Here is a 15,872-nt window from a genome sequence, read left to right as displayed (position 1 = left end):
TTCTTCATATATTTGTTTTACAAAATGTACAAGAGCTAAAAGCAAGGACAGTTGTGTGCTTGTCATTAATCTATTCCATAAGAGGTTTCCATTCACACACGTGATTGAATTCACATGCGATTCAAAATTTATAATTCTATAATAATAATAAATAATATACTTAGTCAATGCAGTACAATCAATTACTAAGTGGAAAAGTTACTCCATTCATTGTTCTTTGCAAAGTCTGCAGGATCTAAGTTCATAAGGGATATTCAGCAGAGGCCCTACAATTTCAAGTACTATTGACAAGCAGTTGATGAAGGCAATTGCTTCAAATATAGTCGCAAGTTTTCACATGGGACATGCAACAGACTTTCGGTATTGTTTCTTTTCAGGTCTTCTGTGTCCCAAATGTTGCCCCCTTTCTTCAATTATGTTTTTCAAAGAAAAATGAGAACTGTCTTGTTTATATCAATTGATAACATCAAATGTAGGCAGCTCTTTCTGAAATGTTTGATAAAATCATTTGTATCAACACCCATTATTTATATTAAATGGCTGATTATTCCAGAATCATCACCTTCACATGTCTTTAGATACAAAGACATACTCCTATGGATACATATTGAGCACCAAGATTGGAGTCCCAACTCCAGTCTAATCACGCTTATTGGAACATGTACTGGAAAACAAAGTTTCCTTTAAAACTCGACCCTCTAATATGTCCAGAGTTTTTCTACTATTAAAGGAAGTTAATTCAATACCATACATGACCATAGGGGTCAGCTTAAGCCTTTCTATTATCCTGATCGTAGATGTGCACATTCATTCTTACTCTTTCCTCTAATCTCATTTTCCGTAGTATGAATTGACTCTTATTGGTAAAGAGAAAACCTAAGTAGCAAAAACCATCTGTTTCTGAAGCCTAATGTTATTGACTCTCCAGACATAACCTTTTTTAACCCTTTTATTCAAAATGACCATATTGTTGGATTTAATCATATTTAGTATTAAATTATTTGCTGCTAAATAGTCCGAAACTCCATCTAACGCCTGCTGAAACCAGCCGGCGTGAAGTCCAGAAGAAGCAGATCATCCGCATATGCCATTCAGTTAATTCTCAAAAGACCACATCTTGGAGGATACATATTCCACTCATTACTACACTGCCATATATCTGACCTGTAAAGATTGAAAAGAGTCAGGGCTAACACACAGCCTTGACATACTCCTTTATTGGCTGGTATGTCTCTAGATAAGTCATCCTCCGCATTTAATCTAATTATTGCACTGTTATCTGAATAGAGAAACTGAAGCATCTTCAACAGGCCCTGCTGTATTACCAGTTTCGCCAGTCTTCTCCATAAGTTACCCCAATATACATTATCGAGTGCAGAGGAGCGATCCAGCACCGCTACATAAAGAGGTCTAGCAGTATATCTCCCTGCCTGAGCTAAGCAAGATGATAATGTAATAACGCTTAGAACAGTATTCAATCCTTTTATGTAACCCATCTGCAGAGGCCTTAATAGTCCCTAGGTATCAACCCATTTGATGTTTTCCTTTAAAAGCAAACTAGCAAAGTTCTTCAAAGATACGTCAATTAAGGAAATCGTCCAATAACTCAGCAGGTCATTCCTTGATACTTTTGGAAAAACAATGGCCATCCCCTATGAGGGTGGAATATAACCTATCTTAACTATATGGGAAAACAGTTGGCGTACAATTTCAGACCATTGTGATGGGTTAGGTTTCAAAGGACTATTCATCACTCAGGCTGGCCCACATACCCTGTAGTTCTATTACTAAGTAAAGTAAGCAAAAGTAATTCCAATCCATACATTGCTGATTAAAACAAATGTTCAGGGGTATAACATATTAGCCACGTTTCTTTGTTTCGCAAAAAAAAAAAAAAAAAAACATTTGAGGATACATCGTACAAGTACTGAATGTGTGTGTGAAAAATAATGTGAACTAAGCACAATAGCATAGTGATATTTTACACTATTCAAAACGTACAGTTTCTTTTTACAAACAACAAGTATGAAGCATTAAACAAAACAAAGGAGAAAAAAGAAACCATTTTAGATCTAACAAACCCTTTGACCTCCCCTTCTGCCCACTTCTCCGCGATCTGTTATTCTGTGAAAAGGATCTTGTCCAAAGGGTTCAGAAAAGCTTCTCATCATGTGGCGCATATGTTCCTGATGCGTAGACAATGGTTCACTGTGGGTGGAAGACAACACAGTGTTAAGTCTTCAGAGAGACTGAGTAAAAAACATAATTTCAAATCAAAACAAAGTGATTTTATCTACCCTTTTAAGGCATGCTGGAACATACAATATGTGCAGAGGAGAGATGCTATGCTCCCCACATCTTCCTTAAGAACAATAAGTAGATGAGAATTGGCATTCACAATGCCTCAGAGCAGACAAAAGTGAAACTGCCCCCAATTGCATTGTGCAACATTCTGATACTGACCAACCTCATCAACACACACTCATTAAAGTACTACTCGGTTAAGGTCCATTTGTCCATGAACCAGTTCCTTTATAGTAGAGAGCAAGTTGACAGTGGGTGACATTAAACTTGAGATTGACATTGCTTAGTAGACTGTGAAAAAACATAGTGGGGTAGGTGTAATACCTAACTGGTCCTAACTTTAAGGAGATTGTTCTCTCAACTGATGTTTCTAAGGGCTGTCGATGTCTGTGATTCCAAAACCAAAATCACAGACAGAGTTGATTGTAATTTCTGCCTTAAACCATAGGGAAATTATCGTTTTATCCCTACCAGGGATGTGACAAGTATAAGGGAAAAAAAGGTTATAGGTATTACTTTCTACACTCTTCGGGGTGGGGAAAATGGCTTGTGGTGTCAAGGGGAAGAATTGGATTCCTATTCTTTGTTCCACAGGATTAGAGGATTCTCGTAATTGTTCCATAGACTTCAACCCATTGATGGAAAAAGAAACCTGATTGAATTTTCTTTCAGACCTAAAGATTTCAGAATCAGACAGGAGTGAGCTGAGGTTCATTCGTTTTTTTACTGGGGTACTGAAACTTAAGGACGGTCTTTCCTTACATAAATGGGGTCCCCATTGTTTATCAGTTGAACTTAATTCCACCTTTGACACAATATGTGAGACAGGCATGGTATCAAGAGAGACACAAACTCAAATGTAATTGTTGGAAAACCTTTATTGAATAACAAAGTGGGGTAGATGTAATGCCTAACTGGCCCTAACTCTAAGGGCAATGTTCCCCCAACTGATGTTTCTCGGGGCCGTCGATGTCTGTGAGTCCAAAACCAAAATCCGTCTGTCATAAAATATGCTTGCCCTCGCTCTTAAAGAAAATTTGACAGGGGTTCTCCTTAAAGGAAAAATGGTGATTCAAAAGAAAATGTAAACTACAGTTGGTTTCAGGTATTCTTAAATAGGTGTAGTCCTGCCAGTTCAAAATAGTTAAACTCAAAAGGTTTGCCCTTGGAAACTTCCACGTAGGGCTCTTTGCAGCAAATCCATAAGGTTGACAAGGGGCCTCATTACAAATCGCCCGGTATGGAAACAACGGTGGCGGTAAACCCGCCGCCACCGTTGTTTCCATGCCGGGCGATCACAACTCCTGGAGGCGGGAGGTGATGTTCCCGCCAGGTCTGACCTGGCGGGTTTAACACCGCGCCTGCAGGCGGACGAGGAAACACCGGCAGCATTACGAGATGCTGCCGGTGTTTCCATGATCCCCATTCCCATTGAGTCCCATAGGACTCAATGGGAATGGGGATTAACACCATTCCACCTCCGTGATTCCCGGAAAACCGGGGTTGTAATGCCCCGGTAATTCTGGGAATCACGGAGGCGGAATACGAGTCCGGCGGTAACCAGGCGGTTTTACCGCCTCGGTTACCGCTGGACTCGTAATGAGGCCCAAGGTCTCTTAGGGTTCCCTTCCCCAAGCTTTGACCCTTCCAGTTCCAAACAAAAAGTCACACCTTCTGTTAGGCTTCTCAGGGTTCGTTCCCCAAGCCTAGGCCTCGATTCACAAAGTACACCAATGTCTTTAGTGGGCAAACTTAGGCCCCTCTGATTTCACACAAACAAATAGTTCCTCTTGTCAGGATGTACCTTTCACTGTACAGTTCTTTCATGGGGGTAGTATCATAGACTTTCGAGAACACTGGGTTCTTTGTTCCTCCCAGGCGCGACCACACTGACTTACGGCCTTTCTCTTTTCACTTTAAAACTTTCTTCTGGCACCTTTCCATTCTCGTGCCTTTTCCACTATGCTCTTAGTCCTCTTGCACTTTTCTTTTACTTGTGCACCTGTGCACCGCTTTCCACTGGTTCCACTTTTCCTGTGCACACCTGCACTTTCTTTCACTATCTTTACCTTACTTGTGCACACTTGCACCTTATTTCCCTGCCTTTACTTTACTGGTGCACCCTTTCACTTTCTTTCACACACTTTACTTTCTTTCTTGGTTTCTGGGTCCCTGTCAGCCGCTCTCCTGTTTGTGGGTCGTCTCACAGCCCCTGTCTGTCTTTCGGGCTTCTCATGCCCCTTTCCCTGCTTGCGGGTCGCTCGGACCCCCACCCCTTGACTCTTCGGTCTCTTGTGTCCTCTTTCTTGCTACTTTTCACTTTGCAATTACTCTTGCACTTCTCTCTTTCTTTCTGCTTTCCGATTAACAATGTTCATTTCTTTCTGTTTTCTGTTTAGCAATGTACATTTCTTTCTGCTTTGCTTTTCCGCTTCAGCCACCCGCACGCTACAGAGTTACCTAACTCTCTCGCCGACTGAAGAACTCACCCCTAGCATGGCACTAATCAGAGGGTCCACGGGATCTTGAAGACTGAGGTCAGGGTGTTACCACCTGCCTCTCAGACACCTCTGGGATCGGCTCACATTCCAGGTTAACGAGCACTGGCCTGGACATGGCCAACAGCCTGCTGCACACCTCACTCCGGCTCCCTGGAGACGCAGGTCCCTGGCCACACTGCAACCCTCCTTATGCACCGGGTCAGCGTCTCGAAATTCAGGTCTCTTCCGGCTCTTCTAGGCTTCCATGTTCCAACCAGTAATTCCAGCTCGCTCACTACTTCTGGCAGAACCACACCTTTTATATTGTAGTGGAGAGTCAAGTGGAGTAAGGTGTGCACAGTTGTGGTTAAGTGCCTGACTCTATTAGTGGGACAGCCTAAAGGTGTTGGGTAGGAGGCCTTTCTTTGTATTCCATTGCTGTCCCTATAGGTAATCATCACTATTCTCGGTTGCCTCTTCTTCCTCCCAGTATTAGTTGGAAATGGGAAGGGGAAAATGGTTTGGGATTGAAAACCATTTCTAAACACTGAACTATTATTAGGTGATTGACAGGGAAAATAAGGGGATCCCCTAGCCATGTTTATACAATGGTGCTACTCCCCTCTTCGGTAGATCACCACCTACCCCTGACATCCAGCCATAAATGCACTGATCTTGTTGCTCCCCCATCCCCCTGTGTCTGAAATGTGAGGCAATAAATAGGTGTTGGGTTTAAAATCATGTTTCCTCTGACCCATCTCCCTGTCTGCTTTTGTTCTGATACGGTATTCCCACCTCTCTTGGATCAGGGACAATGGGGCCTGCATATGTTTAGTTTAGTTTATTATTTGTAGTGCGCTCCAGACCCGAGGGTATTCAGGCGCAAGGCAGAAGGATATTCAAAGCTTGGTTACACCATGAAGAAAACATTTGTGTGCAAGTGCCGATTGGTTGCATGTTGGCACGATCAGGTTGCGATATAGGCAGGTACATTGTGGCATGCATAGATTTACAAGGTGGTTAGTAGGTGCTGCTGGTGCCTGCAGTGTGGAGGGGGTTGTTGTTGCGGGCAGAGTCAGCGGGTATGTGCTTAGATGTCGACATCTTTGAGCCAACTAGTGATGCTCTGGCGGAACTTGTGATAAGTTTGATCGATTCTTAGAGGGGATGGTAGCGAGTTCCATAGGAGTGCTGCCTTGACCTGGAAGCTGCTGCCTCCGATTTTGGCACGTTTGGATCTGGGGACCCAGAGGTAGTTGGTGTTGGCGAGTGTGGTGATTCTTGTGGTAGGCTTCAAGGTGAATCTGTCGCAAAGGTAGCGGGGTGCTGCGTTGTTCAAGCATTTGTGGGTGAGGGATGCAGTTTTTAATTTTATTTTATCGTGGGTGGAGAGCCAGTTGTTGGCTCTTCTGGTATTGGAAATATGTTCCCTCTTAGGGATACCCAAGGCTGCTCTCAACGCGTTATTTAGTAGGAGTTGGATTTTTTTGATGGTTTGTTTATTGGCTCCTATATATAGAGCGTTACAGTAGTCCAGCCTGGATAAAATGAGGGCTCTGGCTAGGGTGATGCAGCTGTCCTGTGACAGGAAAGCCTTGCCAGCTCTAATCAACTTGCATGTATATGCCGTGGCCGAGGCCAAGGCATTGACCTGCTTGTTGAAGGAAAGAGTAGAGTCCAGGTAGAAACCCAGAGTTTTAACCTCTTTGGCGACAGTAATAATGTTATTGTCTATGTTAAATGCTGAGTATTCGGGACTGAGTTTTTTGAGGGTCGAGGGAGTACCCAGGATGATGATCTCTGTTTTGTCATCATTCAGGCATAGACCGTGGGTGGCCATCCATGCCTGGATGATGAGATATATCCTGTTCACCAAGGCCAAATCCTTGTTGTAATCACCGGTAAGCGGTAGGAGAATCTGTGTGTCATCTGCATAGTTAGTGTAGGTGACACCCAGAAGGTCCAGATTATCGAAAAGGGGCTTGGTAAAGATATTGTAGAGGGTGGATGAGACGCAAGATCCCTGGGGTACTCCGCAAGTTATGGGGATAGGGTTGGCTGCTGCCGTAGGAGAGAAGACTCTCATAGTCCTGTTGGCTGGGAAGGATTGTATCCATGCTATGGCTTCTTTGGAGAAGTGAGCTGCCGAGTTCAGGTGGCTGCATAGGACTCTGTGGTCGACCGGTCGAAGGCAGCTGATAAATCTAGGAGTAGAAGGAGGGCCGATTTCCCGTTATCCCGGAGTTCATCAATCTGTGACTTGAGGTCTAGGAGGGCTGTTTCTGTCCCGTGTTGGGGTCTGAAGCCAGATTGCCTGGTTCCTAGTAAAGAGTTGGTTTAAGTATTTTTGTATCTGGGAGTATGCCATTTTATCTAAGATCTTTAGGAGAAAAGGCACTGTGGTAATCGGGCGGTAATTGGTGGGTATTAGTGGGTCTAGGGTCTGCTTTTTTAGTAGAGGAAGCACCCATGATTCTTTGAGGTTGGATGGGATGGTATTGGTGGAGAAGGATGAATTGATGAGTTTCGTGATAAAGGGGGCTAGATCTCTGGCTGCATCCTTTAGAAGTTGAGCGGGGCATAGGTCGCCTTGGCAGTTGGTGGGCTTGAGAGATAGTATAGTATTTTCTGTTTCTTTTATGGTGACTTTGGAAAACTTAAATCTGGGGTGATTGGTGAGGTTACTTGGTTGCTCTGAATTGATGCTAGTGGGTTTGTTGCCAGAGAGTGTGGCTTTTTTCTTGCCAATTTTTGTTTGAAGGTTAGTGACTTTATTGGCTAGAGTTTGCTGAATGTTGGAGCACCAGAGTTGGTCTTTAATACAATTGTCTAGCACAGGGATGGGTGCTTCTAGCTCTTTGAGGATGACGAAGAGTTCTTTCGTGCTAGAGTTGGCTTGGGCAATTCTGGAGTTGTAGGTTTCGCGTTTAGCTAGGATGATTTATTTTTTGTATAGGGCTGTGATGGAGCAGAGGTTGGCTTTGTTTTCGTCAGAGGGTTGTGCTTGCCAGGATGTCGCCAGGATGTCTCACAATGCCTTTGTTTGCACAATGATTTTAGGTATGGGGTATACCATGAATTGAGATGGGCTTTGGGTTTGCTTAGTCTAAGTTTGAGTGGTGTGATGGAGTCTAGCAATGTGGTCATGAACTGGTTGAATTCCTTAACCATAGATTCGGGGTCCAGGTTTTCCGGGATGGCATTGAGTGTGGGGAGGATGAGGGCTAGCAGTTTGTCACATGTGATGTTTTTTTTGTTCCGGGTAGGGATGGACGGCGCTAGAGGTGCAGGAGCTGAGGTGGGTTTGGTGGTGGTTAGGGTAAATGTTATGAGGTGGTGATCTGTCCAAATCTGAGGGGATATGGAGGCAGTTCAGGGTTCTGCCTTTGTTGTGCGAGAGGAAGAGCACTCTTTGGGTGAATCCTTGTTCCGCTAGGATACTAGCCACATTGGCTACGTGTATGTCTTTGGTGTTGTTGTAACCTAAGTTCAGGTCGCCTAGTAGTAGGACGAGAGGAGTTTTTTAGGTTATTTGAGATGATATTAGATATGTCATCTTCAAAGGTCCCAATGGGACCTGAGGTCTGTAGACCAGGTATATTGTGAGGGTCTGGCTGTTGCTTATGTTAATTTTGGCTGTCATGTGCTCGCATGAATTGCTGACTGGGGATGGCGCTAGTCTGCAAGGTAGATTGTTTCTTGTTATGAGTGCAATGCCTCCACCCCGAGTATCAGTTCTATCTGATCGCAATATGGTATATCCGTTAGGTATGGCTAGTGAGAGGGCGGGTCCTGCTGCGGCGTGTAGCCAAGATTCGGTGACTGCTAGGAGGTCTAACTGTTCCGAGTGGATGATGTCTGCTACCTCTATAGCGTGTGCTACTAGCGATCTAGTGTTTATTAGGCCGCACTTGAGGCTGGGTTTGTTTAGTTCGGGTGTGGTGGGACTAGCTGTAATTTGGGTCTTGGAGGGGCTGAAGGTGGTTGGAGTGGGCCGGTGTTTAGTTGTTCGTTTGTTAGAGGATGCCAGGGTTCTAGCTAATGGTTCTTAGAGTTTTACAAGTCTTGAACGGAGTCTGCTGTTCCTCTCGAGGGTATTGCAAGGTAGTGTGATTTGTGTCTGTTGTTGCGGGAGGCAGTTAATTGGCCTGGGTTTGTTAGCGTGGTTGAGAGGTGGTAACATGGTGTTGTAGATGGTGTAGTAATGGTGCGTTGCTAGTGCTAGGAGCAGGATGTGTATGATGTTTGTGTAGGAAGTGGGGAGCAGGATGCGCATGGGTGTGTGCATTGTTAGTGTGGGTGCTGTAGGTGGGGGCGCTTGTGTCAGATTTGGTATTGGTGTGCTGCTAACTAGGTCGGGTCTAAGCCGTGTGGCTATGTGCAGGGTTCAAAATTCGAAAACGGCAGTAGTCTAAATGCAGTATGTGTGAGGGCGCAGCAATGGCTAGGTAACAAGGCAATACAATGCAGATACAGATACAGCTACAGCAATTCAAAGGCATAGGGTCACCAAGATTCAATTTTGCAAAGAGTGCCTAAAAATGCAGTTCAGAAACATAGACATAGGGTCACCTAGATTCAATTTTGCAAAGAGTGCCTAAAAATGCAGCAGTTCAGAAACACAGACATAGGGTCACCTAGATTCAGTTTTACGGTGAGGATAGTGCAATGGTGTGCATTGTAGGCTTGGGGTGGTATTGGTAGGCAAATAGTGCACAGTCAACAAGCAGGCATTATTGCAGAGAGGTGGCAGGGTAAATACAAATTAAATGATAGATAGGTGGGTAAGGTCATGGTTTCATAGGTTACTCACAGTCTCAATGTGCAATGGCAGGGGGTCTGGCCCTGGGCTCTGGTCAGCTCGGGACAGTCTCAGGACAGTTGCTGGCCTTACACTCAGGGCAGGAAGGGCCGGCTCACATCTGCTGCCTTCCGATAGGCTCAGGAAGGTAGTGGGTGGCCCAATCAGCAGGAGGCTGCTCTCTGGTGGGCAGGGTGGCCGTGGATATTCCCACAAATAACACGGGCGGCCATCTTGGAAGTGTGAACACCTCGTGTGTTCTGATGGCGAAGTAACAATGCTGGCAATGAAGGGAAGGCATCACAGGTTGTGTGCGTGGCGAATGCCTAATTAGTAACAATGAGCAATTGTAGAGAGAAGTTAGATTGGCTACCGCGCATATAAGCGCTAAGAATAGCCCTAGATTATTTGGCACTATAAATGCTGGTGACCGATAGCATACCTCCACGAGGGCTGCGCAGGTCTTTTTTGCTTCTGGGAGGTGTCGTGACCAGCTGCATCAGCATATCCCATGAAGGCTTCATGGACTTCTTCCTCTTCGCCTATTGTCCCGCTGGGATACTGCGTCTCATCTGGGAGTATCCCCATGATCACAACCCCAGATTCCCCTACCCAGGTGATCCTCCCTCGCTCGTCCACCCCTAGGATTGGGATCCAAGAGCAATGGCCCTCACCTGACCACCTGAATAGAGGATTCTAGGGAGTTACATGTGAGAATACCCCTAGGTTTCTCACATTCTGTTCCCCAAGAATAGTGGCCTTCTGCCCAAGAAACACCTGATGATGGTTTCTCAGTGGGTGGTTGTCAGGAATGTTCCTGATTAGAAGACCATTCCTGGGATTTACTTCTCTTTTCCTTTCGAGCAGATTGCTTCAGACCCTCTTGCCCTTCTAAAATCTTACTAGATGGAATATATGAATGATGGACAAAAGAGGTTTCTCTATCTACCCCAGTCTATAGGTTCTGTAAGGCGGTTTAGTGAGTAGGTTGATCTGATTCAAGGGGCAGTATCTTGTGGGATGTCCAAATCCTCGATAGGAATAACATTATCGATTCATAGATAAGGAGGTTACCCCAGAAGGATCATCTTCGCTCTTTTCTTTTTCCATAAGGGACTTAGAGGTTAAACCAACTTGTTCTTATACTGGGGCTGTTTTGGGGCAAGAGGATAGTAACTGGTTCTAGGGAGGTAGATTTCGTGGGGAATCCACAATCCTCCTCAAAAGGACTCTGAATACTCTCACATCCCTCTTCCAATTCCTGTGCAGGGTAATCTTTGGACACCATAAAAGAAGTCACGCGGCACATGGGTATCCCACCTCTAGGTTCCACCTCTGGCTGGTGAAGAGCCCCGGTTACTACTTCTATAGAACCACAGTTTTCAGAGCCATCAGGATAATCTGTAATATACTTATCCTCTCTCATTCTCAAAGCTGGTTTATGGTCAATAAAAGACCCAGATAAAAATATGGTGTCTTTGGGATTGAAGACTCATAGGAAGGTCTCAATGGAGTGGAGATCGAACAAGTTACTTACCTGTAACTATTGTTCTCCAGCATGGGTCTGGCATGGATTCACATGCTCATGACTATTCCCTGTCGTCAGGCTGGGAATCCTCGGTAAAAGAAAAAACAGTTTCACTTTCACTTACAAACTGTATTTCTCCTTTAAATCAATCACTGTCCTCTGGGTCTTACTACCCCCAGTCCTCTCTCTATATTCCTCCGCTGGCAGCCATCTTCAGATTTGGTAAGCATGTAAAGTGGCAGTATGACAAAGAAGAGCTGCAGAGGGCATGGAAGGAGAGTTCGCATGTGAATCCATGCCAGACCAATGCTCGAGAACAATAGTTATAGGTAAGTAGCTTGTTCCTTCTCCAGCATGGTGTCTGGCATGGATTCACATGCTCATGAATAACAAATACATATCAGTACAACATTACACAACCACAGGAGTTGGCAAGGCTCAACAGAAGCATTCAACTCTTACCTCTGGAAAAGACTCACCTCAAACAGGTTGCGCAGCACTGCTTGGCCGACTCTGGACTCCTCCCTGGAATCCCCGTCGACATAGTAAAATCTTGTGAAGTTGTGCGTAAATCTTCACGTAGCTGCCCTGCAGATGTCCAGTAGGGGCACACCAGTCAGGGACGCCGTTGAAACAGCGATCACTCTGGTGGAGTGGGCTCTCTGACAGTCGGGCAGCAGTCGGTTCGACCAACAGATGACAGTGCGTGATGCAGCCATAGAGTCACCTTGAGATGAAAGTCTGGGACAACGTCTTCCCATGGTTCACAGGACAAAAGTTGAGAAGTCTTCCGAAAACTCTTTTTGCGTGTGAAATACAACTTCAGGGCACGAGCAACGTCCAGCGAGTGCAAGGCCCTTTCAGTCGGTGACAAAGGCTTCGGGAAAAAAACAGGTAATATCAAAGGCTCGTTGAGGGGAATTCTGACGGAACCTTTGGCATAAAGGAGGGGTGCATCTGGAGCACCACCCTCGATTCATGGAAAGTCAGGTATGGCTGTTTGCAGGATAGGGTCTGGATCTCACCTACCCTATTGGCAGAGGTGATGGCCAGGAGGGTAGGAACTTGAGAAGAACTTGAGAACGGCTTGATGCGTAGGCTCAAAGGGGTCCCCCATGAGCGTCGTCAGCACCACGTTGAGTTCCCATTTCGGGGCAGGAGCCTTCGCTGGCTGGAAATATGGAAACAGTCCCTTGAGGAACTCCTTGGCGAGTCGATGAGACCGAAGTAAAGATCTTCCTGGAGACCTGGTGCAGTGGGAGATGGCCGTTAGATGTACTTTGATACTGTGCGCCAGCCTGGCTTTGGCCAAGGATAGCAAGTATGGAAGAATCTGCGGGGCTGTGACCCTAAGTGGGGTAATCTTCTGAGACTGTCACCACTTAGAAAAACACTTCCACCTGTGACCGTAGCACTTCAAAGTCAACGACGCCCTGGCCTTGGCGGGGACCTCCCTACAGTCCACAGGCAACTATTATCCTCCAAACTCTAGGGCTGCAAGAGCCAAGCCCTCAGGTTCAGCGATCCTGGGTCATGGTGAAGGATTGCACCTCTTTCTCAGGTGAGCAGATCCAGAACCACTGGAAGCTAGACCGGAAGCAAAACTGACAGTCTGAGAAGGTCCAGGTATCAAATCTGCCTCGGCCACACCAAGATGATGAGTAGTATCCTGCATTGGCCCTGTACGAGTGTGTTGATGACTCATAGCAGGAGACGCAATGGAGGAAACACGCCTTCCCACAGGAAGGAGAGCTCGTCTCCCAGGCTCGTCTCCCAGGCTCCTCAGCTGGTGGAATCTGCTGGCAAACTTCTGGCATTTGGAGTTCGCCGCCATCGAAAACAGATCGATCTGGGCCTGCCCCACTTGACGAAGATGCGGTCCACCTGGTCCTGCCGAAATTCCCAATCGTGGCAGGAGCGCAATTCACTGCTGAGGGATTCTGTGATGGTGTTCTTGACTCCTGCTAGGTGAAGAGGAACGAAGAACATTTCTTGTCCAACAGCCCAGCACCACAAGTCCTGCGCTTCCCTGCAGAGCGGTGGGGATCGAGGGCCCCCCGGTTTCCTGATGTAGAACATTGTGGTGGTGTTGTCCGTGAAACTCCTCACCACCTTGCCCTTCAGAGACAGAAGGAATTACTTGAGGGCCCAGAACACCGCCCGTAGCTCGAGGATGTTGATGTGCAGATCCTTCTCCTCTGGAAGCCAAAGACTCCTGGCGTGTAGATGTCCGGTGTAAGCCCCCAAACCTTCCAGAGAGGCATCCGTGGTGACCGTCTCCTGGTATGGCAGGGTTTGAAATCCCGTTCCCTGGGCGATGTGGGTCCCCACCACTTCACAGATCGCCAGAAATCCTCGATGAGAGGGATCTTGTCCGCAAAACCTCCGGACACTTGTATCCAATGTGCATCCAAGAATTCCTGTAGGGGTCGCATCTGCAATCTGAAGAGATGGACGAGAAAGATGCAGGATGATATCATGCACAGCAGCGACTTGATGGCATGTACCGTGGCCGTCTTCACTGACAACAGTCATTGCACCTTTCCTTAAATGGCTGCTAGCCTCTCCTCCAAGGGCGACGGCAGACAAGATATTGTATTGAGTCTGGCACCGAGAAACAGTGCGTTCTGCGATGGCATCAAGTAGGACTTCAAATAGTTCACAGAGAATCCCAGCTCTGTCAGTAGCCAGATGGTCCCCGTCGTATGCTTGTCGGCTAGCTCATGAGAGCAGGCACGTATCAGCCAATCATCCAGGTATGGGTATATGTGTATGCCCTGCAGACGCAAATGGGCCACCACTTCTGGCATTTGGAGTTTGCCGCCGTCGCAAACAGATCGATCTGGGCCTTCCCCATTTGACGAAGATGCGGTCCACCTGGTCCTGCCGAAATTCCCAATCGTGGCAGGAGCGCAATTCCCTGCTGAGGGATTCTGCGATGGTGTTCTTGACTCCTGTTAGGTTAAAAGGAACGAGGAACATCTCTTGTCCAACGGCCCAGCGCCACAAGTCCTGCGCTTCCCTGGAAAGCGGTGGGGAATCGAGTGCCCCCCTTTTTCCTGATGTAGAACACTGTGGTGGTGTTGTCCGTGAAGATCCTCACCACCTTGCCCTTCAGAGATGGAAGGAATGACTTGAGGGCCCAGAACACCGCTCGTAGCTCCGGGATGTTGATATGGAGATCCTTCTCATCTGGCAGTTACAGGCCTATAGCGTGCAGATGCCCGGTGTGGGCTCCGCAGCCATCCAGAGAAGCATCTGTAGTGACCATCTCCTGTATGGGAGGTTTTCAAACCCCATGGTCCGGGGGATGTTGGAGTGGATGCCCCACCACCTTATCGCTTGACAGAACTCTTTGTCGAGCAGGATCTTGCCCGTGAAGCTTCCGGACACCTGTTTTCAGTGAGCGTCCAGGAACTCCTGAAGAGGTTGCATCTGTAACCTGTATAAGGTAGATGCAAGACAACATCATGCTGAGCAACGACTTGATGGCTTGAACCGTGGCGGTCTTCATCGACAAAAGCTGCTGCACCGTCCCTTGAATGACCGCTACCCTCTCCTCCGAGGGTGATGCCAGCAGGATACCATATTGAGTCTGGCTCCTAGGAACAGCCCGTTCTGCGATGGTGTCAAGCAGGACTTTGGACAGTTGATAGAGAATCCCAGATCCATCAGCACCTGACGGCCGCCTCCGTGTGTTCGACAGTCAACTCTCACGAGTGGGCCTGGATGAGCCAGTTGTCGAGGTACGGGTATACGTGTATAGCCGGTAGATGCAGATGGGCCACAACCGGTGGCAGGCACTTTGTGAATACTCTGGGGGCTAACTTCAAGCCGAATCGCAGGGCCTTGAACTGGTAGTGCTGTCCCTGCACTACGAAGCGTAGAACCCTTCAGTGTTTCCTGTCAATGGGGACATGGTAAGTAGGCGACCTTTTTCCAGTTGGCCGAGCATGTGTTGCAACGTAACCATCCTGAATTTTTGAGACTTGAGATATGTATTCAGACGTCACAGGTCTAGAATGGACCTCCAGCTCTCAGTCTTCTTTCTGACCAAAAAGTATCTGGAACAGACTCCATAACCCCAGAGTCGCTGGGGAACTAGCTCCATCGCCCCTTTTCGCAGCATGGCTCGCACCTCCTGCAAGAGCTGAGGGATATGCTGCATCTGATGGGCCACCGGATGGATCCTCCGACACCTGTGCTGAAACTCCAGGGTATGTCCTTGGGCAAGAGCATCCAGCAACCATCTATCGGTGGTGATCTTTTTCCACTCGCTGACAAACCTCGTCAGTCGGCTTCCCACTGGGGTGCACAGGTGAGGGCTGTACTGGTCGGTTCAGGCTTGCTTTGGCGACAGCGGATGCTGTTCTATGGCCATGTAGGCCTGGGAAAGGCTTCTGTAGGCTTCTTGAATCATGTATCTCAAAGGCTGACAGTACGATGAGGAGAAAACGTTTGAAGACCAGCTTGACTTTCCTCTGAAAGAGCGAAAAGAGCGGTGCTGCTGGAGGGTGCGCAGGGAACCACCCATCTCTCTATCTACCTTGATGGCCTGTAGGGCCTCGTCAACAACCTTCCCAAAAAAGTTATCTTCGTCGAAAGGCATGGCCAGTACCTACGCTTGGACCTCTTGGCAGAAATTTGAGGCCTTCATCCAGCCTTGGCGTCGAAGGCAGACACCGTTCACCATTTGCCAGAACCCTGTGTCGGCAATGTCCAGCGCCAATGTGATGGGGTGATCCGACGCTACCTCCCC

General features: G+C 47.1%; 1 protein-coding gene across 2 annotated transcripts in view; it reads right to left on the bottom strand.

Moving 5' to 3' along the window:
• Positions 1-15,872, bottom strand: part of MLF1 (myeloid leukemia factor 1) — a 474,880-nt gene that overhangs the window by 318,031 nt on the left and 140,977 nt on the right. For both annotated transcript variants that reach the window (XM_069618449.1, XM_069618450.1), the window contains exon 2: positions 2,082-2,208. In XM_069618449.1, coding sequence (XP_069474550.1) covers positions 2,082-2,208 — 127 coding nt within the window. The remainder of the gene's footprint in view (positions 1-2,081; positions 2,209-15,872) is intronic.

Source organism: Ambystoma mexicanum, chromosome 10 (genome assembly GCF_040938575.1).
Source record: "Ambystoma mexicanum isolate Mex_15411 chromosome 10, UKY_AmexF1_1, whole genome shotgun sequence".
Taxonomy (NCBI): Eukaryota; Metazoa; Chordata; class Amphibia; order Caudata; family Ambystomatidae; genus Ambystoma; species Ambystoma mexicanum.
Note: the sequence above shows the minus strand (reverse complement) of the source record. Positions and strands in the feature narration are given on the sequence as shown.